At 45.6% G+C, this 25,143-nt stretch overlaps 1 protein-coding gene across 1 annotated transcript in view; it reads right to left on the bottom strand.

Moving 5' to 3' along the window:
* The window catches only part of dlgap5 (discs, large (Drosophila) homolog-associated protein 5), a 72,657-nt gene extending 68,127 nt beyond the window's left edge, over window positions 1–4,530 (bottom strand). Inside the window, exon 1 of the mRNA XM_063062398.1 lies at window positions 4,292–4,530. Within this exon, the coding sequence (XP_062918468.1) occupies window positions 4,292–4,481 (190 nt within the window). The 5' untranslated portion in view covers window positions 4,482–4,530. The remainder of the gene's footprint in view (window positions 1–4,291) is intronic.
* Window positions 4,531–25,143: the final 20,613 nt, after the last annotated feature.

The following is a 25,143-nucleotide window of genomic DNA, read 5'->3' as shown; positions in this document are numbered from 1 at the left end:
CTCACTCACTTTAGGATGGAGATGAAGATGAACTGCTTTCCCCAGAGAGTGCTGAATTTGTGGGATTCTCTGCCCAATGAAGTGGTGGAGGCTCCTTCAGGAAATATACTTTAGATTGGATAGATTTTCGCATAGCAGGTAGGTGGAGGCAAGTCCATGGCCAGATCAGCCATGATCTTATTGAATGGTGGAGCAGGCCCGACCAGCCAGATGGCCTATTCCTACTCCCATTTCTTGTTCTTATGTAATGTCCGAGCTCACTCACACTATCTCCATAAGACATGCATTAATCTTATGGATTTTAGCAAGGTGTAGGCTCATTTAGAAAGTCATGTGTTCAGTCAAGTAAACAGTGAAGTGATACACTTTGGAAGATTGAACTTGAAAGCCAGAAACAAAGCTAACTGCACAATTCTTAGCAGTGTGGAGGAATGGAGGGATCTTGATGAACAAGTTGATAGACTGGTTAAGGTGCTCTATGGTGTGTTCACCTTCATTAATGGGGAAATGAATTGAAGAGTCATGAGTAATTTTGTAGCTCTGTAAAATTCAGGTTAGACCAGGTTCAGTTCTGGTCACCTTATTATAGGGAGGATACTGAAGCTTTAGTGGGTGCAGAGGACATCTACCAGCATACTGCTTGGATTAGAGAACGTCTTATGAGGAAAGGCTGAGCGGAGGGACAGAAGAGGAGGTGACTTGATAGAGTGGACCGAAGGGCATGTTCCTGTGCTGTATTGTTCTATGTATCTATATGTCTATGTATAAGATTACAAGAGGCATAGAGTATGCAGCACCTTTTTCCAAGAGCAGCAGTGACAGATACCAGAAGATACCATTTAAAGGTGAGTGGAGGAAAAATTAGGGGAGATGTCAGAGGTAGGTTTTCTTTTACACAGACATTTAAAAGACTGAGATTGGCACATCGATGCAAGAAAAACAGAGGGCTATGGACTGTGTAGGAGGAAAGGGTAGAGTGAGCGTGGAAGAGGTTTACATTGTCTGGGCTTGGCCAAAAGCCCCATTCTATGCAATATTGTCAATGTTCTATTCTTCTCCAACAACTGCTTCTGCCTCCACTATCCCCTATAACAGTAGTGGCTCCTAAACTATTTTGGATTACTGTCCCCTTTGATGTCAGACCAATCCACAGCTTCCCCATCTTTCTGGCCATTACATACAAACTATAAAGAATTTGTTTTATGATGCAGTGAAAGAAAATAGGAACTGCAGATTCAAAGCAGTGAAGTGACAAATACAGTGCATTCCGATTAATTGAAGAAGCCACTATTTGGGTCAACTCTGAAAGAACAAAAACTAACCAAGAAAACAGCCAGCTTTCTGTTTATTTGGGACACTACACTGCTTAGTTGGGACAGCTAACTGCTGCTGAATAGTTTCCAACTAGTGTCAGGTACATACATGTGTGTTCAAAATGCAGTGATATTTGTCACTGATAATTGGTGAGAAGTAAGCAACACGACAATTCAGAACTGCTTTACTGCAGACACTGCTGGGAGTGAAAATAAAACTATTTTACAACTCAAGTAAGAAACTACGAAGAACTAAGGTATCGCCAATCATTGTGAAATTTACAAGGAGGATGCAACAGTTACTAACGTGTTAGTTACGTGCCCCTGTGTGGCTTAGACACTAGACCGTGTTTTTAAATAGCATCAGTTATGTATGCTTGTGTTATGTTATTTATCTAGGCTGACCAACACCGACTAGAAGCAGTGATTTTTGACACTACTTCATGCAGGAAGGCTCCATTGTCTGCACTGTGTGCTGATTTCGTTCATTTACAGTCAAAAGAGCATGGCAGCACACGTTTGAATTCCACCATCAATAACTATTACAAAGTTTTATAGTACTGCAGTACTATTGGTAATGTTGAAATTGATCCTGTAATTTGTTTAAAATACACAATTTTTAAAAACTCAGTTAACAGTAGTCTGTCTTTTTAAAACTTTTCCTTGAAGCTTCAGCTAAGTGGGCAGCTGCTTAATTGGGCCAAAGTGCATTGGTCCCAATATGTCCACTGTAATTACTTTCTTAAAATAGGCCTGTAATCTGCCAGTAGCCACCCTTGTTACTGAGTGCACTCCCCCCACTACCCTCTTTACCTTTATAGTTCCTTAGAAACTTTGGGGCAGGTGATACCCACTTTGGAAACCACTGTTCTAAGGAAAGACTTTCTCTTGGATCTCTTACATTTCTCCCCCCCACCACTTAAATCTAGCCTACCTTGGGAAACAGACTTTCTACCCTCAACCTTTTAAATTTCTATAAAGTCAGCCATTTTGACTTTGTGACTTTCTCGCATGGAGCTGGCCGATGCTGCTCTACTGGTCATTCGTGGGTTGCTTATTTGTTATGATGTATATATGCAGGGCGCGGGCCAGACGCACACTAACGGGATGATGTGGATCTTATCGCAAGATTCCTGAAGGGTTATGCTGTCAGGTCTATAAACGCTTTGCGTTATTTCGTATTTAATGAGAGCAGCCCAGCCAGTCCAGTCTCTCTTCGTAACTAAAGCTCTCCACTCCCAGTGCATCTCTTTTACACGATTGCTACCACATCCTTCCTACAGTGTATAATACTCCACATGCAGCCTGTTTTATACAGCTACAACATGTACTCATGCAACTCTTGTACTCAGTGATGTGAAACTTACTTCATTACCCTATTCACTTGTGTCACCAAAAACTCTGGCATTTATTGCACATGGCCTGGTTAAATATCTCCTGCCACCACTTCAACCAATTTTCTAGTATAAATGACCCCCTACAGCATTCTTAAACACTGTTCACTATATATGACTATCAACTTCCATATCATCCGGACTGACTTATCATACCATCCATTTTTATCCAAGTCAATTATATATGACAAACAAGTGTCCCTTCAGTATGCTGCTGGTTACTTGAGTCAGTCAGCAAAGCCACCCTCTACCAATCTTCAAGCCAATTTTAGGCCCTGTTTTTCAAAACAGCTCCGATCCCATGTGGCTAATGTTCTGGACCTTGTTAAAAGCTGGTTGCCCCACTATAGGAAGGATGTTGAGGCTTTGGAGATGGTGCAGTAGAGGTTTACCAGGATGCTGCCTGGATTATCAGAAGATGGATAAACCTAGATTGTTTTCTGTGGACTGTTGGAGGCTGAAGGGAGATCTGACAGAGGTTTATAAGATTATGGGAAGGCATAGATCAAGTAGGTGGAGTATCTGTTTCCCAGAGTTGAAATGTCTAATACCAGAGGGCATGCATTGAAGGTGGTGGGGGGTGGAAGTGAGGGACAGGGAGGATGTCCGGAATGTACTGCCTGGTATGATGGTAGAGGCAAATACATTAGATTTGAATGTGAGGAAGATGAAGGAATATAGGTATGGTGCAGGTTAGAGGGACTGGTGCTTGAGGGTTTCTGATATGCACTTTAGCTGGTTTGTTACAACACTGTGGGCCAAATAGCCTGTTCCTGTGCTCTACGACGAGACGTGTGGATGGTTGGCAGGGGAATCATGCTGGGGGGAGGGGGAGGGGTGTCGATGGTGACTGATGGATGGAGGAAGAAACGTTCCAGGCTTGATCTTCTGCTTTAGTTTCACCTCCCTGCATTGAGTTCGGTTTCTCAAGCATCTCCTCCTGAATTCATGTCTTTAAGTGCCCAGCGATACAGGTGCGTTCCTGTGTTCATACAATTGATGCAGGTAAATGGGATAGGGACAGATAGATACAAAGATCAGCGATGCAGTGGTCCCAAGCCGCTATTTCTACACTTTACAAGCATAAAAGAATTACCAAAGTCCACATGGACAACATCCACCTTCATCTAGTTTCACAGTGTCTTGGTTCACCGAGGATGACCAGTCGATCAAACTCTCCACCCCTTAAGACATGAATTCAGGAGGAGATACTTGAGGAACCGATATCAATGCAGGGAGGTGAAAATGAAGCAGAAGATCAAGCCTGGAATGTTTCTTCCTCCATCGATCAGTCACCATCGACCCCCCCCCAACCCACCAGCATGATTCCCCTGCCAATCATCCACACGTCACCTGGCTCCACCTATCATCTCCTGCTTTGTCCCGGACCCTCCCCCCACTCACAGATGAAGCGAGGCAAATCGAAACGGCGGTAACAGGTCTGTTGCCACAGACGCTACATAGCAATCTGTTTATTGAGTTTATAGGCGCCCTGAGGTGAAATCCATTACAGGAGGCGAGGGTAACCCTCTTATCGAAGGGCCGAGAGGCAGCAGGGATTTCCCCACCCGCCAGAGTACTCACTCGCTGGCGTCTCGGCCTCCTCAGCCGGCGGCGGCAGCGGCGGTTCGAAGCGCCGGCTCTTGCGGAAGGCGCGTTCCCGGTTCTCCTTCTGCGCAGCCGAGCGGCGCCGTGCCCTCTTCACCCGCAGCGCCTCCACGCTGAGTCCCGCCGTCTTGTAGCGCTCGGCGAAGCGGCTCGACGCGGCTTCCATGTTGCGGCAAGCCTGACTCCACACACCAACTGTCAAACAGCCCGCCTCGCATTTGAAACGCGCCCCGCCCTCTTGGCCGGGCTAACCCTTCTCTTTTATTGGCTCACTCTAAACGTCTGTCAATTCAATATCAGGCTGTGATTGGATTATTTTACCTACACTAGATGGACTACAACCATTCACAGAGCAGTTCAACTCTGATTGGCTGAAAATAACAGTTTGGTCATAGGGCAATACAGTTGCCTTCCGATTGGTCAACTGGAATATGATTGCGTGAATCTCCAAGTGTAAGGTTGGAAAAACACGGCCAATGACTGTTCTGATTGGCTGATGTGACGTAGCCTTGTAAATAGCGTTTGGGCAACACCCATATTCTGTTTGTCCTGAAGAAGGGTCTCGGCCTGAAACGTCGGCTGTACCTCTTCCTAGAGATGCTGCCTGGCCTGCTGCGTTCACCAGCAACTTTGATGTGTGTTGCTTGAATTTCCAGCATCTGCAGATTTTCTCGTGTTTGTCCATATTCTGTTTAATGAGTTCAAGGCGGGAGATTTGAAAGTTTGATAGAACTTCATAAATTGAATTGACTTTATTTGATAGAAACTTTGTTGATCGCAAAGGAAATCGCAGTGCCACAGTGGTATTACTAATGCACAGATAGACAAATATTAGAAGAGAAGTAAGAAAGAATAAAAAAAATCTCAACAGTCTAACAGGAGGGGGTTATCACCTCCCCGGCTATAGGTTAATTCACTGTAGAGCCTAATGGCCCTATGAATGACTTCATATAATGCTCTTTGGAGCAGCGCTGTTGTATTAGGGCTGACTTATACTTCTGCGTAGTAGCCTACACCGTTGTGAGCATTTATACTTGTGCATTGGTGTGTCTGCATCGCTCTGCAATTCACCGCCAAAACGTTAGTTGGGGTTTCTATGCCACTGTGAAACTCAACACGAAGAAACTCAAACTTCAAACAATGGCTTGTCCGGCCACTGAGAGACATGGACGAGGAAATGCATTTCAAATATTTTTGGATGTCAGCAGGTAGATTTGACGATTTGGTTCATTGTCTCCAACCGTTTATTTTGCATCAGTACGGTATACTCAGAAACTGGCAATCACCATTTGAGTTTTAGCTTCAGGTGGAAGTCAACAAGCTGTAGCAGCTAGCTACAAACTAGCATCAAGCACAGGGTCCTCCATAATTTTGGAGGTCTGTAAAGCTTTATAGAAAGCATTGCAGCCAGAGTTCCTTCCCTTCCCTTCAGTCACCCAATGGGAAGCTATTGCAGTGTAGGAGGAAATGCGATGCTACCAAGCGGGCCAATCACAGTTGTTGCGGTCTGCATCGCTGCGATGAGTAGTTACATTTTTGGGGAGGTGCGCGTCAGGCTACGGTGCAGGGTATGCGGCTACGCCGTACCTACAGTGTAGATTTGACCTAGAAGTATAAATTGGCCTTGAGTGTATAACTAAAAGCGCTCCTCTATTCAGCCAAGGTGGCAGGCAGAGGGTGAGAAACATTATCTAGAATTGCCAGGATTTCTGTAGGGTCCTTTGTTCTACCACAGTCTCCAGTGTGTCCAATTTGACTCCTATAACAGAGCCAGCCTTTCTAATCAGCTTTTTAAGCCTCAAACAAGAGAAAATCTGCAGATGCTGGAAATCCAAGCAACGCACATGAAATGTTGGAGGAACTCAGCAGGCTGGGCAGCATCTCTGGAAAAGACTATAGTTGACATTTTGGGCCGAGATCCTTCATCCGTTGCTTGCATCTTTGGAAACAGCCCTATTGCTATCTTTGATATCTCTTATTTTTCTTTTCCAGATTCTTTTGAAAGCCCTGACCTGGAGTTACACTCTGCCTTCAGTTCTTTGCAGGAATGGGACCTGCTCCCAGAACCTCACAACCTGCCACTTTTTGATAAAACAAGGATGTGGCCAGGAAGACTAACAGATCTTCAGGGTTCCTGATTTTCGTGGCTCTGGAGACATGCTGATTCTACATGCCCCTGACTGAAGCATCGCGGGAGAACAGCGGATTAGCTGCCGTGGTTTGTGTGTCCAAAGAGCTGTGCTTCTCTGGGGACAAACTCTGGGTGCAGAGCTCAGAAAAAGCGATGCACCCAGACTTTTAACATCGCAGATCAGCGAGTTGTATGTTATGTCTCCCTCTTGCTGTGAAATGCGGATACATCTTTTTTCCTTGTTAGGGAGAGAGAGGGGGAGGGGGATGGGGATGTTGGATGAACGAGTAGTCTTTGGGGTACTGCAAGTCTATGTCTTTATTGATGCTTTGATGCACGCTTGAGTGCTCAGTGGAGGGTGCTAATGCTTTTTGCTGGTGGGGGGGGTTGTTGCCTTGCTGCTGCTTGTGCATGAGAGGGGGGAGCTGGGGGGACTTTTGGGGTTCTACCATTTAACTGTCATTCATTCTTTGGGGCACTCCTCTGTTTTGTGGATGTTTGTGAAGAAAAGATTTTCAGGATGTATATTGTATACATTTCCCTGTCATTAAATAAACCTATTTGGAAAAAAAGATGAGGAGTCAGAGTGAAAAGGTGAGGGGGAAGGGAGGAAGAAACACAAGGTGATAAGTGAGACCGGGAGGGGGGAGGGGTGAAGTACAGAGCTGTGAAGTTGATTAGTGGAAGAGATACAAGGCTGGAGAACAGGGGAATCTGATAGGAGAGCACAGAAGGCCATGGAAGGAAGAAAAGGCAGAGCTGCACCAAAGGAAGGTGATGGGCAGGAAAGGAGATAAGGTGAGAGAGGGAATGGTGAAGGGGGAGGGCATTACCAGAAGTTCAAGAAATGGATTTTCATGCCCTCGGTTCAGAGGCTATTGAGATAGAATATAAATTGTTGCTCCTCCAACCTGAGTGTGACCTCATCACAACAGTAGAGAAGGCCATGGACTGACATGCCAGAATGGGAAGTGGAACTAAAATGGGTGGCCACTGGGAGTTCCCACTTTTTCTGGCAGGCGGAGCATAGGAGCTCAGTGAAGGGGATCTATGTCTGGTCTCACCGATATACAGGAGGCCAGTCTGGGAGCACCGGATAGAGTATATGACCCGAAAAGACTCACAGGTGAAGTGTCGCCTCACCTGGAAGAACTGTTTGGGGCCCTGAATGGTAGTGAGGGAGGAGGTGTAGGGACAGGTGTTCCACATGCAAGGACAAGTGCCGGGAGGGAGATCAGTGGGGAGGAATGAATGGAAAAGGGAGTCGCATAGGGAGCGATCCTTACGGAAAGCAGAACATGGAAAAGATGTGCTTGCTGGTAGGATCGCATTGGAAATGGCAGAAGTTATGGAGAATTATGAGTTGGACGTGAAGGCTGGTGGGGTGGTAGGTGAGGACAAGAGGAACCCTATCCCTGGTGGGGTGGTGAGAGTATGGGGTGAGGATGGACATGCGCAAAATGGAAAAAATGCAGTTGAGGTGAGTTGAGATGCAGTTTTGATGGTGGAAGAAAGGAAGGAGGAGGATACCTCTTTCAGTCTGGAATGAAAAGCCTCATCCTGAGAGCGGATGCAGCAGAGATGGAGGAATTGCGAGAAGGAGGATGGCATTTTTACAGGTAACAGGGTGGGAAGAGGGATAGTCTAGGTGGCGGTGGGAGTCAGTGGGTTTATAATAGACATCAGCAGATAAGCTGTTTCCAGAGATACAGATCGAGAAAGGGGAGGGAGGTGTCGGCAATGGACCAGGTACATTTGAGGGCAGGGTGGAAGTTGGAGGCAAAATTATTAAGCCTGTTGGCATTACCCATACTGATGCCATTGCCCCAGCACGCTACCACATAGAAGATTGTACTGGTGACAAAAGACTGGTAGAACATATGAAGGAGAGGCCTGCATACTCCAAAGGACCTCGGTCTCCTCGGAAAGTAGAGGTGACTCTGGTCCTTGTACACACCCTCTGTGTTGGTGCTCCACTCAAGTCTATCATCCAGGTTGACCCCCAGGTACTTGTAGATCCTCACCACATCCACGTCCTCACCATCAATAGTCACAGGGAGCAGTGCCGGCTTAGTCTTCCTAAAGTCCATCACTGTCTCCTTTATCCTACTGATGTTGAGCTGCAGATGACTCAGCTTGCACCATTTGACAAAGTCCTCCACCAGGGCCCTGTATTCATCCTCCCGCCCTCCCTTTATACACCCAACTATTGCTGAGTCATCAGAGAATTTCAGCAGATGACATGACACATTCTTGTATCTAACATCCGAGGTATACAGGGTAAACAGGAAGGGAGCCAATAGAGTCCCCTGTGGGGCCCCAGTGCTGCTTATAGCCATGTCTGACACACAGCTCTGAAGCCGCACAAACTGTTTCTGCTAGGCAGGAAGTCCATTATCTAGGAATTGCCAACCTGCATTGAATGGAGCTCTTCCTCCAGCAATGAGGGCAGTATGGTATTGAAGGCACTTGAAGAAGCAAAAAACATGATCCTTGCAGTTCTGCCCTGCTTATCCAAATGGTAGTAGTCCTGCTGAAGGGTTTCGGCCTGAAATGTTGACTGTACTCTTTTCCATAGATGCTGCCTGGCCTGCTGAGTTCCTCCAGCATTTTATGTATGTTACTTGGATTTCCAGCATCTGCAGATTTTCTCTTGTTTGTGGTAGGCTCTGTTTCAGCAGGTGATGACAGCATTGTCGACTCCAATGTGCTCCTGGTAGGCAAACTGCAGGGGATCAAGGGCTGATCTGACCAGGGGTTGGAAGTGAGCCAGGACCAGCCTCTCTAGGGTCTTCATGATGTGTGAGGTCAGGGCCACTGGATCGTAGTCATTTAAAACTTTCAGTTGGCCCCTTTTGGGTACCGGGACTACACATGATGGTTTTCACATGGTTAGGACCCTTTCTAGGCTGAGACTCACACTGGAGAACTCCACACAGCTGCTCATCACACTCCTTCAGGACCTTGGGGTTCACACCATCCGGTCCTGATGACTTGCCGTGCCTGAGTTTCCCAGAGCCCAGGGACGATAGCAGTTGGTATGTGGAGATGTGGATGGTAGGACAAGGAGGGAATGCAGACAATGGTAGCCTGTGTTGGTCATCCACATGTTGAACTGGAGGGGGGAGGAGGGAGGAGGGGAGGCATTGATGCTGAGGGAGCATTGGGTGCCTTGCCACCTGGACTGGTGTGCTGAGGGGGGGGGGTGTAAACAGGAGGGCATGTCAAACCTATTGAAGAAACACGTATAAAGAATTGCTGGTGAACACAGCAGGCCAGGCAGCATATATAGGAAGAGGTACAGTCGACGTTTCGGGCCGAGACCCTTCGTCAGGACTAACTGAAAGAAGAGATAGTAAGAGATTTGAAAGTGGGAGGGGGAGATCCGAAAATGAACCTATTGAAGAATTGGTTTAATTCATTAGCTCATTCACGGCTGCATTCCGAGGCTCTACCGCTGGGCTGATTGAAGCCAGAGATGTTCTTTATGCCTCTCCACACCTCCCGTATGTTACTCTGCCCAAGCTTGTTCTCCAGTTCTCTCCTGTATTCCTCTTTAGCTACCTTGATCATGTACTGTAGCTCTGGAGCAAATGATTACATAATCTTTAGGTCTGCTATACGAATCTTTTGTTTTGTAATTTATTTTTTATTGAATTTCATCATCAAACAAACGTTTCCGTAAGTTGTATTTCAGATATTGTACATATATATCGTATAATCATATTTCTCACAAATCTTCACATAATAATTATCTTGTACAGAGTAGGGATTGATTTTTTTTACAACATATTCATTGACTTGTGAGAATAAAAATCTTAATTTACAATCATGGACTTAGTGTTTTAGAGCAATCCAGCTTGGATGCAGGCTTTTTGGCCCAAACATTTCATGCTGACCACAGTGCACACACCACTAATCCCAATTTCCTGGGTTTGTCCCATATCTGTGCAAGCTTTCCTATCCAAGTGCTTCTGAAATTATACTATAATACCTGCCTCAACAGTTTCCTCTGGCAGCTTATTTATGTACTCACCACCCTGTGTGAATAAGTTGCCCCTCAGGTCCCTTTTAAATAGTTCCCCTCTCAAACAAAATCTATGACCCCCCCCCCACCCCAGTCATGGACTTCCTTACCCTGGGAAAAAACTGCTACCAACCATCTTATGTATTCACATTGATTTTATGAACTTCTATAAGGTCATTCCTCATTCTCCTACCCTCCAAGTAATGAAGATAACCAGACCAACCTCAAGCCCTGTAGTCCTAGCAAGATCCGCATAAATCCTTTCCAATTTAACCACGTAGCTCCTATAACAGGATCACCAGAATCGGTCTACAGTTCTCCAAGTGTGGCGTCACCATTGACTTATACAACTGCAACATAATGTCCCAAGTGATGTCACTCTCCCCTAACTCTTGAGAATGATCTAATTCAAATATATTTAATTCATATTGCGCTTGGATGGCCCACAGCCCGACACCATGGGGAATGAGTATTCCAGTTTTCCAGTTTCAGGTTTTCCTCTCAATCTGTGTTCCTTTCCCAATCCCACCAGTCCACCAAGGGTCTCTCAAGGCATTCAACCCATTTCTTTAGGGCTCTTAACATCTAGCCTGACAAGCACAGAGTTTTAAAAATGCAAACAACAGGAATTCTGCAGATGCTGGAAATTCAAGCAACACACATCAAAGTTGCTGTTGAACGCAGCAGACCAGGCAGCATCTCTAGGAGGAGGTACAGTCGACGTTTCAGGCCGAGACCCTTCGTCAGGACTAACTGAAGGAAGAGCTAGTAAGAGATTTGAAAGTGGGAGGGGGAGGGGGAGATCCAAAATGATAGGAGAAGACAGGAGGGGGAGGGATGGAGCCAAGAGCTGGACAGGTGATTGGCAAAGGGGATATGAGAGGATCATGGGACAGGAGGTCTGGGGAGAAAGACAAGGGGGGGGGGAACCCAGAGGATGAGTAAGGGGTATAGTCAGAGGGACAGAGGGAGAAAAAGGAGAGAGGGAGAAAAAGGAGAGAGAGAGAGAAAGAATGTGTGTATAAAAATAAATAATGGATGGGGTATGAAGGGGAGGTGGGGCATTAGCAGAAATTAGAGAAGTCGATGTTCATGCCATCAGGTTGGAGGCTACCCAGATGGAATATAAGGTGTTGTTCCTCCAACCTGAGTGTGGCTTCATCTTTACAGTAGAGGAGGCCGTGGATAGACATGTCAGAACGCCCTTACACTTTCTCCCTTACCACCATTCAGGGCCACAGACAGTCCTTCCAGGTGAGGCGACACTTCACCTGTGAGTTGGCTGGGGTGATATACTGTGTCCGGTGTTCCCGATGTGACCTTCTATATATTAGCAAGACCTGACGCAGACTGGGAGACCGCTTTGCTGAACACCTATGCTCTGTCCGCCAGAGAAAGCAGGATCTCCCAGTGGCCACACATTTTAATTCCACATCCCATTCCCATTCTGACATGTCTACCCACGGCCTCCTCTACTGTAAAGATGAAGCCACACTCAGGTTGGAGGAACAACACCTTATATTCCGTCTGGGTAGCCTCCAACCTGATGGCATGAACATTGACTTCTCTAACTTCCGCTAATGCCCCACCTCCCCCTCGTACCCCATCTGTTATTTATTTTTATACACACAATCTTTCTCTCTCTCTCTCCTTTTTCTCCCTCTGTCCCTCTGACTATACCCCTTGCCCATCCTCTGGGTTTCCCCCTCCCCCTTGTCTTTCTCCCCGGACCTCCTGTCCCATGATCCTCTCATATCCCCTTTGCCAATCACCTGTCCAGCTCTTGGCTCCATCCCACCCCCTCCTGTCTTCTCCTATCATTTTGGATCTCCCCCTCCCCCTCCCACTTTCAAATTTCTTACTAACTCTTCCTTTAGTTAGTCCTGACGAAGGGTCTCGGCCTGAAACGTCGACTGTACCTCTTCCTAGAGATGCTGCCTGGCCTGCTGTGTTCACCAGCAACTTCGATGTCTGAAGCTCAGAGTTTTTATTATTTTGATATGAGAGATAAGGAGGGATTTCTTTAGCCAGAGGGTGGTGTATCTGTGGAATCATAGACAACTGTGGAGGTTAAGTCATTGGGTAAATTTATAGCAGAGATTGATAGGTTCTTGATTAGCAAAGGTGTCCAAGGTTACCGGGAAAAGGCATAAAAGTGGGGTTGTGAAGGAAAATAAATCAGCCACGATGGAATAGCGGTGCAGAGTCAATATAACAAATGCCCTAATTCTGTTCCTATGTCTTATGGTCATATGGATAGGGTCATAGAGAAGTACAGCACAGAAACAGGTCCTTCGTACATCTAATCCATGCCAGAACCATTTAAACTGCCTACTCCCATCGACCTGCACCTGCGCCAAAGCCCTCTGTACCCCAGCCATCCATGTACCTATCCGAACTTCTCTTAAACATTGAAATCGAGCTTGTGTGCACCACTTGTGCTGGCAGCTCATTCCACTCTCTCAACCCTCTGAGTGAAGAAATTTCCTCCCATGTTCCTCTTAAACTTTTCACCTTTCACCCTTAACCCATGATCACTGGTTGTAGTCCCACCCAACCTCAGTGGAAAAAGCCTGCTTGCATTAACCCTATCTATAACCCTCATAATTTTGTATACCTCTATCAAATCTCATCCCAATCTTCTAAATTCTAAGGAATACAGTCCTAACCTATTCAATCTTCACTTATAACTCAGGTCCTCCAGACTTGGCAACATCCTTGTAACATTTCACTGTACTCTTTCAATTTTATTTACACCTTTCCTGTAGGTAGGTGACCAAAATTGCACACAATACTCCAAATTAGGCCTCACCAATGTCTTGTACATCTTCAACGTAACATCCCATCTCCAGAACTCAGTTCATTGATTTAGGAAAGCCAATGTGCCAAAAGCTTTCTTTATGACCTTGACTAACTGTGATGCTACTTTCAATGAATTATGTACATGTATTCCCAGATCCCTTTGTTCTACCACACTCCTCAGTGCTCTACTGTTCACTGTGTAAGACCTACCCTGGTTGATCCTACTGAAGTGCAAAACCTCACACTTATCTGCATTAAATTCCATTTGCCACTTCTCAGCCCATTTTTCCAGCTGTTGCAGATCCCTCTGCAAGCCTTGAGAGCCTTCCTCGCAGTCAACTACACCCCCAGTTGACTCATCCACACATTTACTAATCCAATTGACCACATTATCATCCAGATCATTGATATAGATGACAAATAACAAAGGACCCAGCACCGATCCCTGCAGCCCACCACTAGTCAGTGGCCTCCGGTCAGAGAGGCAACCATCTAATACCACACTCTGGTTTCTACCACAAAGCCAATGTCTCATCCAATTTACAACCTCATCTTGAATGCTGGGTGACTAAACACTTTTGACCAACCTCCCTTGCGGGACATCGTCAAATAACTCTATAAGATTGGTTAGACGTGACCTTCTACACACAAAGCCATGCTGACTATCCTTAATTAGTTCATGTCTATTCAGATACTTATATATACACTTTCTCTTAGAATACCTGCCATTAACTTTCGCACAAATGATGTCAGACTCACTAACCTACAATTTCCTGGTTTATGTTTAAAGCCTTTTTTAAATAGTGGAACAGCATTGGCTGTCCTCCAATCCTCTGGCACCTCTCCTGTCACTAAGGATGATTTAAATATCTCTGCTAGGACCCCGGCAATTTCTACACTTGCCTCCCATAGAGTCTGAGGGAACATCATGGGGATTTATCCATCCTGATTTTCCTCCGGATACCTCCTCCTCTGTAATCTGTATAGGGTCCGTGAAGTTGATGCTGCTTTGCTTCACTTCTATAGACTCACTGTACCCTGAGTAATACAGATGCAAAAAAATTGTTTAGGATCTCGCCCATCTGTTTTGGCTCCACACGTGGATTACTATTGGTCTTCCAGATGAGCAATCCTTTTGCTCTTAACATAACTGTAGAATTCCTTAGGATTCTCCTTCATGTTGTCGACCAGAGAAACTTCATACATTCTTTTAGCCTTCCTGATTTCTTTCTTGTGCTTTCTTGCATTTCTTATACTTCAAAAGCATCTCATTTGTTCTTGCTTGCCTATTCCTACTATGCACCTCCTTTTCTCCCTTAACCAGGGCCTAAATATCTCTTGAAAACCAAGGCTCCCTACTCTTGTTATCTTTACCATTTATTCGACAGGCACATATAAGCTTTGTACTCTCAGAATTTCACTTTTGAAGGCCTCTCACTTACCAAGTGCATCTTTGCGAGAAAAGAAACAGCCTGCCCCAATCCACATTTGTGGGATCATTTCTGATACCATCAAAATTGGCCTTACCCCAATTTAGAATTTCAACCCACAGACCAGACCTATATTTTTGCATATTTACTTTGAAAGTAATGCATTGTGGTCACCAGGTGCAAAGTGTTTGCCCTACGGGAACACCTGTCACCTGCCCTGTCTCATTTCCTAACAGCAGATCCAGTATCGCACACTCGCTTGTTGTGACTTTTACATACTGATAAAGGAAACCTTTCAACACATTTGACAAACACTATCTGCTCCAAGATCAATCTAACCCTTCCCTCCTACATAGCCCTCCATTTATGTTTCATCCACATACCCGTCTGAGTCTTGTAAATGTCCCTCAAATATCGGCCTTCAGCATCCCCAGCAGCATGTTTCATGCACCCACTACTCTCTGTAAAAATACCCACCTCTGACATCCCCCTATACCTTCCTCCCAACACCTTAAAGTTATGCTCCCTTCTGATAGCAATGTCCACCCTGAGAAATAATCTCTGGTTATCAACTCTATCACTCTTATTATCTTTTACTCAATCGTCCGCTCTCAACTGCTTTCTCTCCAAAGAGAAAAGCCCTAGCTCACTCCACCTGTCCTCAAAAGACAGATTCTGAGATCCTGAGACTAACTCAAATGCAAGTTTCCGAGTGGGATCTTCACTAATTAATGAAAGGACACCTCTTCCACATCTTCACTTTATGAGGGTCTTTCTGCCAATTCAAATGCCCTGACTGTGTCTTGTTTCGGGACAATTTCCCCTCAAAAGTGGTTTACTTGAGACATCTGGACCTGGAGATACAAAATGGTGACCTCTACTCTCACTGACGACAAGAGCAGCAGGAGCAAGGGAACAGCGCCACCTGCAGTGTCACCTCCGAATCACAAACTGTACTGATTTCAAAATACCTCACCGCCCCTTCATTGTCACTGAGCCTAAATACTGAAATATAATCTCCAACAGGACTTCACCAATTTAGGAAGGACCACCTTTTATTTAATTAGTTAGTTTCTATTTAGAGATGCAGCACGGTTACAAGCCCTTCTGGTCCAACGAGCCCAGGCTGCACAATTACACCAATTTGACCAATTAACCTAGTAACCGGTACTTCAAGGAAACCAGAGCTCCTGGAGAAAACCCATGTGGCCATGGGGAGATTGAAAAAATTCCTTACAGGCAGCATCGGAATTGAACCCGGGTCACTGGCATTATATTAGTATTACACTAACTGCTACTCGATCAACAGGGCCATCAAATGAATATGCAACAAATCGGATACAGACTGAGGTTTAATATCACTACTGTGCCATCCCATCCCACTCACCAAACAACCCACTTGCCAAACCAATGGTCCTTTAACATGAATGGCGCTGGAGCATCAGTCAGGCCCGTACCTGACCGTCCCTGGCAGTAGCACAGTTTCATCTTGCAAATCAAGTGACTAGAGGTCGTGGGGCCAAAGCAATCTCAATCTATTCTCACCTTCACAAGGCCAATTAAAGATAGCCAGTCTGTGGTACTAACTCTGCCATGGGCAGTCTCAAGCCTGGCTGCGAAAGGAGGAGAATTGGGCAGGGGGCTAGCAACCCCATCCTGTAAAAAACCAGAGCTGCAGAAATACAAACAGAAGCTCCAAACACCTCATCCCTGGGAGAGGAACGATCTTGGAAGATGGGCTGCACCTGGAGACAATGTGAAAGACAGGCCCAGGAAGGAGGAGTTCTCTGGTGAGCTGCTGCCAGCAGCCTATGCCCCAGCAGGAGTGATGGGCTTAAGGAGAATATGTGGTACTGTACTACGTAGAACAGTACAGCACAGAAGCAGACTGTGCACCCCACAAAGTCAATGTTAACTCTTGATACACTATCCAATCTCGCTTCATTTCCACAAAGCTCTAAAAATCATCTCATCTCGTCTGCCTGCCCAACTACTGAAAGTGCAAACATGAGGAATTCTGCAGATGCTGGATATTCAATCAACACACACAAAATGCTGGTGGAACACAGCAGGCCAGGCAGCATCTATGGGAAGAGGTACAGTCGACGTTTCGGGCCGAGACCCTTCGTCAGGACTAACTGAAAGAAGAGATAGTAAGAGATTTTGAAAGTAGGAGGGGGAGGGTGAGATCCAAAATGGTAGGAGAAGACTGGAGGGGGAGGGATGGAGCCAAGAGCTGGACAGGTGATTGGCAAAAGGGATACAGAACTGGAGAAGTGTGGCTGTGATGAAGCCACACTCAGGTTGGAGGAACAACCTGAGTGAGCTAAGGCTTTTCTCTTTGGAGAGAAAGCAGTTGAGAGCAGATGATTGAGTAAAAGATAATAAGAGTGATAGAGTAGATACTATTATATGTACACTACTCAATATAGTGGCAGCAGAAAGTAATTGCAGAGGCCTCTCAATCAACACCAAGAAGACAGAAAGCATGGTCATCTCCAGAAAGACAAACATCCCACAATGTGTGATCAAGATCGGAAATACAAACATCAAACAAGTCAACAAATTCAGATATCTTAGCAGCCTAATAACAAGTAACGGCAGGTGCGACACAGATATCAAATACAGAATAGCAATGGCAAAAGAAGCTTTCCAAAGAATGAAGACCATATTAACAGACAGAAAGATGAGCATGTACAGAATACTGCAGTGCTACATTTATTCCATCCTGACTTATGGAAGTGAATGCTGGACCATCTCCTCATTAATGGAAAAGAGACTAGAAGAAGCTGAATTATGGTTCTACAGGAGAATGTTAAAAATATCATGGACCACACACACATCAAATGAAGAAGCTCTCAGAAGAGCCCAAGCAGTTCGATCACTCTTACCAACAATAAGAGAAAGAAAACTCAGATTCCTAGGACATAGCATGTGGAAAGATGAGCTAGAAAAACTCGTACTCTCTGGAAAGATTGAGGGGAGCAAACCTAGAGGAAGACCTCGGCTTATGTACATCAAAAACATAGCCAGATGGCTACACATCGAGGAAATGGAAGTCATCCAAAAAAGGAAGGATAGATCTATATGATCATCGTCCACATCAGATATGGTACCTAGACAGACAGACAGAGTTGATAACCAGAGACTTTTTCTCAGGGTGGACATTGCTAACAGAAGGGAGCATAACTTTAAGGTGTTGAGAGGAAGGTATAGGGGGTTGTCAGAGGTAGGTATTTTTACAGAGAGTAGTGGGTGCATGAAACATGCTGCTGGGGATGCTGAAGGCTGATATTTGAGGGACATTTACGAGACTCAGATGGGTATGTGGATGAAACATAAATGGAGGGCTATGTAGGAGGGAAGGGTTAGATTGATCTTGGAGTAGGTTAAGGGGTTGGCACATCATTGTGGGCCAAAGGGCCTGTACTGTGCTGAACCTTTCTATATTCTAACCTCCAGTACATTATGGCTCCTTGGATTAGCTCCATGTAGTTTTCAGGTAAGCATACCTTGATTTGGCTGTTCCATTGAAGAAGGTGGCATTGTTGTGCTGGTCTACCTGTTACCCCTGGCTCAAGACCCCTGGAACTCCTAAACCTTTGCTGTGTTTGATCTGGATAAGCAGAGCTGCCAGTAACAACACTACACAACAGATGAAGTCTTTGGCTAAAGTCTGAATACTCTGACATTTTCAAAAGACAATTTTCTGTTTGGGGACTGGGTTTAATGCATGGAAGTATGTTCAGTGTTTAGTATTTCTCCCAGTTTGTCACAAGAATAAGGAGTTCAAAGTTCAAAGTAAATTTATTATCAAAGTACATATATTTCACCAAATGCAACCCTAAGATTCATTTTGTTGCAGTCATTCACGGTAAGTACAAAGAAACACAATAGACTGAATGAAAGACCATAGCCAACAGAATGGACAAACAACTAATATGCAAAAGACAACAAGCTATGCAAAAATGGAAATAATAATTATAATAAATAAGCAATAACTATCGAGAACACAAGATGAAGTCCCTGAAAGTGAGCCTGTAGGTTGTGGGAACAGTTCAGTAATGGGATGAGTGAACTTACCTCCTCTAGTTCAAGAGCCTGATAGTTGAAGGGTAATAACTGTTCCTGAACCTGGTGGTGTGGAACTTAAGGCTCCTGTACCTCCTTCCTGATGGCAGCAGTGAGAAGAGAGCATGACCTGGATGGTGGGGGCTTTTGATGATGGATGCTGATGGAGAGACATTTGATAGAAGAAGGTACAGATTAGCTCTATATGTCACATGTACATCGAAACATACAGTGAAGTGCAAGGCTTGTGCTGGGGCAGCCTGCAAGTGCTGCCACAATTCCAGTACCAACTACTGACTAACCCGAACCATACATCTTTTGGAAATGTTGCAGGAAACCGGAGGAAGTCCACATGGTCACAGGGAGAACGTACAAAATCCTTACAGACAGTAGTGAAAATTGAACCCCTATCGCGATTGCTGGTACTGTAAAGCGTTGCGCTGACTACTGCATTACTGGGCCCTCTATTCAGAGGGTAAACAGAGAAAATTGAGAAGTATCACACATCAAAGTTGCTGGTGAACGCAGCAGGCCAGGCAGCATCTATAGGAAGAGGTACAGTCGACATTTCGGGCCGAGACCTTTCGTCAGGACTAACTGAAAGAAGAGTTAGTAAGAGATTTGAAAGTGGGAGGGGGAGGGGGAGATCCGAAATGATAGGAGAAGACAGGAGGGGGAGAGATGGAGCCAAGAGCTGGACAGTTGATTGGCAAAAGGGATATGAGAGGATCATGGGACAGGAGGCCCAGAGAGAAAGACAAAGGGGGGGGGAACCCAGAGGGTGGGCAAGGGGTGTACTGACAGGGACAGAGGGAGAAAAAGGAGAGACAGAAAGAATGTGTGTATATAAATAAATACTGGATGGGGTACGAAAGGGAGGTGGGGCATTAGTGGAAGTTTGAGAAGTCAATGTTCATGCCATCAGGTTGGAGGCTACCCAGACGAAATATAAGGTGTTGTTTCTCCAACCTGAGTGTGGCTTCATCTTTACAGTAGAGGAGGCCGTGGATAGACATATCAGAATGGGAATGGGATGTGGAATTAAAATGTGTGGCCACTGGGGGACAGAATGTAGGTGTTCAGCGAAATGATCTCCCAGTCTGTGTCAGGTCTCACCAATAAGTGCCAGGAGGGAGATTGGTGGGGAGGGATGGGGGGGACGAATGGACAAGGGAGTCGCGTAGGGAGCGATCCCTGCGGAAAGCAGAGGAGTGGGGGAGGGAAAGATGTGAGCGATCCCTGCGGAATGGATCCCTGTGGATCCATTTGTTCCCCCCCACCCCCATCCCTCTCCACTGATCTCCCTCCTGGCACTTATCCTTGTAAGCGGAACAAGTGCCACACATGCCCTTACACTTCCTCCCTTACCACCATTCAGGGCCCCAGACAGTCCTTCCAGGTGAGGCGATACTTCACCTGTGAGTCGGCTGGGGTGATATACTGCGTTCGGTGCTCCCGATGTGGCCTTCCCGATATTGGTGAGACCCGATGCAGACTGGGAGATCTGGGTAGCCTCCAACCTAATGGCATGAACATTGACTTCTCAAACTTCCACTAATGCCCCACCTTCCCCTCTGTTATTTATTTATATACACACATTCTTTTTCTCTCTCTCCTTTTTCTCCCTCTGTCCCTCTGACTATACCCCTTACTCATCCTCTGGGTTCCCCCCTCCCCCTTTTCCTTCTCTCTGGGCCTCATCCCATGATCCTCTCATATCCCTTTTGCCAATCACCTGTCCAGCTCTTGGCTCCATCCCTCCCCCTCCTGTCTTCTCCTATCATTTTGGATCTCCCCCTCCCCCTCCCACTTTCAAATCTCTTACTAGCTCTTCCTTAAGTTAGTCCTGACGAAGGGTCTCAGCCTGAAATGTCGACTGCACCTCTTCCTAGAGATGCTGCCTGGCCTGCTGCGTTCACCAGCAACTTTGATGTGTGTTGCTTGAATTTCCAGCTTCTGCAGATTTCCTCGTGTTTATGAAATTGAGAAGTATGTCCACATCTCACTAAGTCTAACCCATATGTCTTTGTAATGCGGGTGGACTCATTATTCGTCTCAAGGCAATGAATTTTAGCTATTTACATCATCAGTTCCACGACAAGCATGGACAATAACGTCGCAGTTGCAGGAAAAGTTCAGCAGGTGGCGCTACAGACTTGGGATGTCCAGGACAAGTGGGGATGATAACATCACAGTTGCAGGAAAAGTCCAGCAGGCGGTGCTGCAGGCTTTGGGATGTGGAGCAAATTTATACTTTTTACCTTATACTTTATTGTCACCAAACAATTGATACTAGAACCTACAATCATCACAGTGATATTTGATTCTGCGCTTCCTGCTCCCTGGATTACAAATCGATAGTAAATATTATATTATTTTGCAGTTTATAAACACAAGCGATTCCACAGATGTTGGAAAACCAGGGCACATGCACAAAATGCTGGATAACTCAGCAGGTCAGGCTATGGAGGGGATTGTTTGGGTCGAGACCCTTCATCAGTGTTAGTTGAAGCATGGTGGGTGGGGAATGAAGTATGAAGCTGGGAGGTGATAGATGGAAAAGGTAACGAGCTGGAGAAGAAGAAATCAGAGAGGAAGGTGGACCGTGGGAGAAAGGGAAGGAGGAGGGCGAGGTTATTTCCAAAGAGGTATGGTTTAGGTTTAAAAGATAAAAGATTGGTTTTATTTGTCACATGCACATCAAAATTTTCAGCAACATTTGCTTCAAATCAAATCAGCGAAGGTGATGCTAGTTCACCACACTTGAGTGTCAGCATAGAATGCTTACAGCACACTAACATCTTTGGAATATCGGAGGGAACTGGAGCACTTGCAGGAAACTCATGCAGTCACGGAGAGAACGTACAAACTCCTTACAGACAGCGGTGGAATTGAACCCCGGTCTCACAGCTGGTGCTGTCATACTAGTGTCATACTACACTACCGTATTCCTGTCGCACCCACTGCTCAGTTAGTGAGTTGTAGGCATACCACATTGGTGCTGGAAGCATGCTGCCCCGTCACATCTTCACGGCTTTGATTTGACACAAGTGACTCATTTCATTGAATTTTTTGGTGTACATGTGACAAATAAAGGTAATCTTTATCTTTAAATATTTAGCAGCTTGCCCAAGAGCAGAACAGAATTCTGTTGGAATATGTAACAGGGATCAGAATGAGGTTTAATATCACCACCATATGTCATGAAATTTGTTAACCTTGTAGCAGCAGAACATTTCGATGCATGATAAATAGCGGAAAAAATCTGTGAATTACAGTAAGTATATATGTACATTAAATAGTTAAACAAGTGCTGCAAAAACAGAAATAATAAAGTGGTAAGCCCTCTCTATTTCCTGAGGAGACTGAGGTCCTTTAACATCTGCCGGACGATGCTGAGGATGTTCTACGAGTCTGTGGTGGCCAGTGCGATCATGTTTGCTGTTGTGTGCTGGGGCAGCAGGCTGAGGGTAGCAGACACCAACAGAATCAACAAACTCATTCGTAAGGCCAGTGATGTTGTGGGGATGGAACTGGACTCTCTCATGGTGGTGTCTGAAAAGAGGATGCTGTCTAAGTTGCATGCCATCTTGGACAATGTCTCCCATCCACTACATAATGTACTGGTTGGGCACAGGAGTACATTCAGCCAGAGACTCATTCCACCGAGATGCAGCACAGAGCGTCATAGGAAGTCATTCCTGCCTGTGGCCATCAAACTTTACAACTCCTCCCTTGGAGGGTCAGACACCCTGAGCCAATAGGCTGGTCCTGGACTTATTTCCTGGCATAATTTGCATATTACTATTTAATTATTTATGGTTTTATTGCTATTTAATTATTTATGGTGCAACTGTAACGAAAACCAGTTTCCCCCGGGATCAATGAAGTATGACTATGACTAGTGAGGTGGTATTCACAGGTTCAATGACCATTTAGGAATCAGTTGGCAGAGGGGAAGAAGCTGTTTCTGAATCACTGAGTGTGTGCCTTCAGGCTTCTGTACCTCCTTCCTAATGGTAACAGTGAGAAGAGGGCATGTCATGAGAGGTGGAGGTCTTTAATGATGCACACCATCTTTAAAGCACTGCTGCTTGATATTTGGGAGGTTATATTCCTCCTAGTACAAGCAGACAAGGGTGTTGGATTCCACTTATTTGTCTCTATCCAATACTGCAGTTGGCATTCTTTTTCAAAATGGCATCAAGCTGCAAACTCCATTGTCATCATTGCTCATAGAACGTAGAAATCTACAGCACATTACAGGCCCTTTGGCTCACAATATTGTGCTGACCATGTAACCTACTCTACAGTCTGCCCAGAATTTCTGCCATAATTAGTTATTACAGTATTAGTTATTTTCTTAAGTTCATATAGATGGTTTTGGAGACAGAGAGGGGAGTTAAAAGTCCATTTAGGGCTTAGGGAGAGGGATGTATGGGAGTGAGAAGTCAGATTATGGTTTAGGGACAGGGATGTGGAGGAGTTAGAGGTCAGATTAGGGTTTAGGGACAGAGAATTGGGGAAATTAGAGGTCAGATTAGGGTTTAGAGACAAGGATGTGGGGGGGTTAGAGGTCAGGCCACTGCTGTGTTCTCCAAGGTTAGTTGACGTGGATGGGTGACGAAGGACATCTGTGGGTCAGTGTGTGCTGGGATTGGATGTCTCTGTGAGCTGGAGGCACAACGGCCAGTCAGTCGGTGTGCCCGAGATTTGAGCCTGGAATTTGGGGTCCATCACTGGCTACTCTGGGCTTGATGGCAAAGATCTTGAAGGCCAATTGCAAGTCTGGAAATTGAAGCTTGATGGCCAAAGCCTGGAGACGGGAGGCCTGAGACCTGTTCTGGAGTTGAATGACTGTCTGTGTGTATGTGTGGGTGGGAGGGAGGAAAGGGGCTTGTCTTGCTGTTGTTGTTTTGTTGCTTGCTGTGGTCTGTGTTGCTCTGCCGTGCGTAGTTGGCATGCAATGTTGGCACCAGAACGTGTGGTGACCCTTGCTGGCTTCCCCCAGCACATCCTTGGTTGTTGATGCAAACGATGCATTTCACTGTATGTTTCAACGTACATGTGATAAATAAATCTGAGACTGAGTTGGAATATGAAATTGCATTTTTAGCTCCAGCTGTGTGTTAGCTGAAGGACCTCTTGTTTCAGAGTTTGATGGTGCACGTCCACGTGGAGTGACTTTGGTATCGTACCAAATGCTGCCCTTTGGACAGGGTACTCAGCTGGTTTCCTGGCCAATCTTCCGCAAAAGACATTCTTTTGAGTAACAGCACACCTCCGGGCTAATATTTTATTCTTTTTTTCATTGTAGCTAACACAATCATTCAGTCATTGAGGGATTGACGATTTAAAGAAATTTCTCACTTGCTGTGGGTTTTCTACATTACAGCAGGAGCTACATCAGACAAAACAGAAACCAGCAAAGTTTCTTCTTCAGCCATTTACCTTTTCCAATTATCATCTCCACACTCCACCCACCTTTCCTTCACCTGGTCTCACCCATCACCCACCAGCTTGTACTCTTTCACCTCTCCCACCCCCACCCACCTTTTCTTCACCTGGTCTCACCTTCTCATTCTGGATTCTGCCCCCTTCCTTTCAAAGGTTTCAAAGGTACATTTAATATCAGAGAAATGTATACAACGTACATCTTGAAATTCTTTTTTGCAACCATCCACAAAAACAGAGGAGTGCCCCAAAGAATGGATGACAGTTAAATGTTAGAACCCCAAAGACCCCCCCAGCACCCCCACCCACACATAAGCAGCAACAAAGCAATGATCCCCCCCTCCACCAGCAAAAAAAGCATCAGCGCCCCCCCACCAAGCACTCAAGTGTGCAGCAAAGCATTAATAAAGTCATGGACTTGCAGTATCCCAAAGACTACTCGTTCACCTGGTAATTCGACACGCCACAGGCTCTCTCTCTCCCTAATAAGGGAAAAAGAGGTATCCCTGTTTCACAGCGAGAAGGGAGACATAACAAACAACTCGCTGGCTTATGATGTTACAAGTCTGTTGTGTCGGTTTTTCCGAGCTCTGTGCCCAAAGAACACGGGTCTCTCGGGTCTCTCGGGTCTCAGCCAGCTCGTTGCTTTCGATCTTCTGTCTCCCACAACACATGGATTTCCTGTGGAGGCACCAACCTCCAGTCCACCCGCCTCCAGAGCCACGAAATTCCAGAGCTCCGAAGGCGCGCTAGTCTTCTAGGCCACGTCCTTGGTATATCTAATAGCGGCCATTTGTGAGACCCCAAGAGTGGGTCCCATTCCCACAAAGAACTGAAGTCAGCATGTAACTCCAGGTCGGGGTCTTCAAAATAACCCTGAAGGGGAAAGATGGAGAGATTACAGATAGAAATA

The sequence above is a fragment of the Mobula hypostoma genome, chromosome 11 (assembly GCF_963921235.1).
Source record: "Mobula hypostoma chromosome 11, sMobHyp1.1, whole genome shotgun sequence".
In the NCBI taxonomy this organism is placed as follows: Eukaryota; Metazoa; Chordata; class Chondrichthyes; order Myliobatiformes; family Myliobatidae; genus Mobula; species Mobula hypostoma.
Note: the sequence above shows the minus strand (reverse complement) of the source record. Positions and strands in the feature narration are given on the sequence as shown.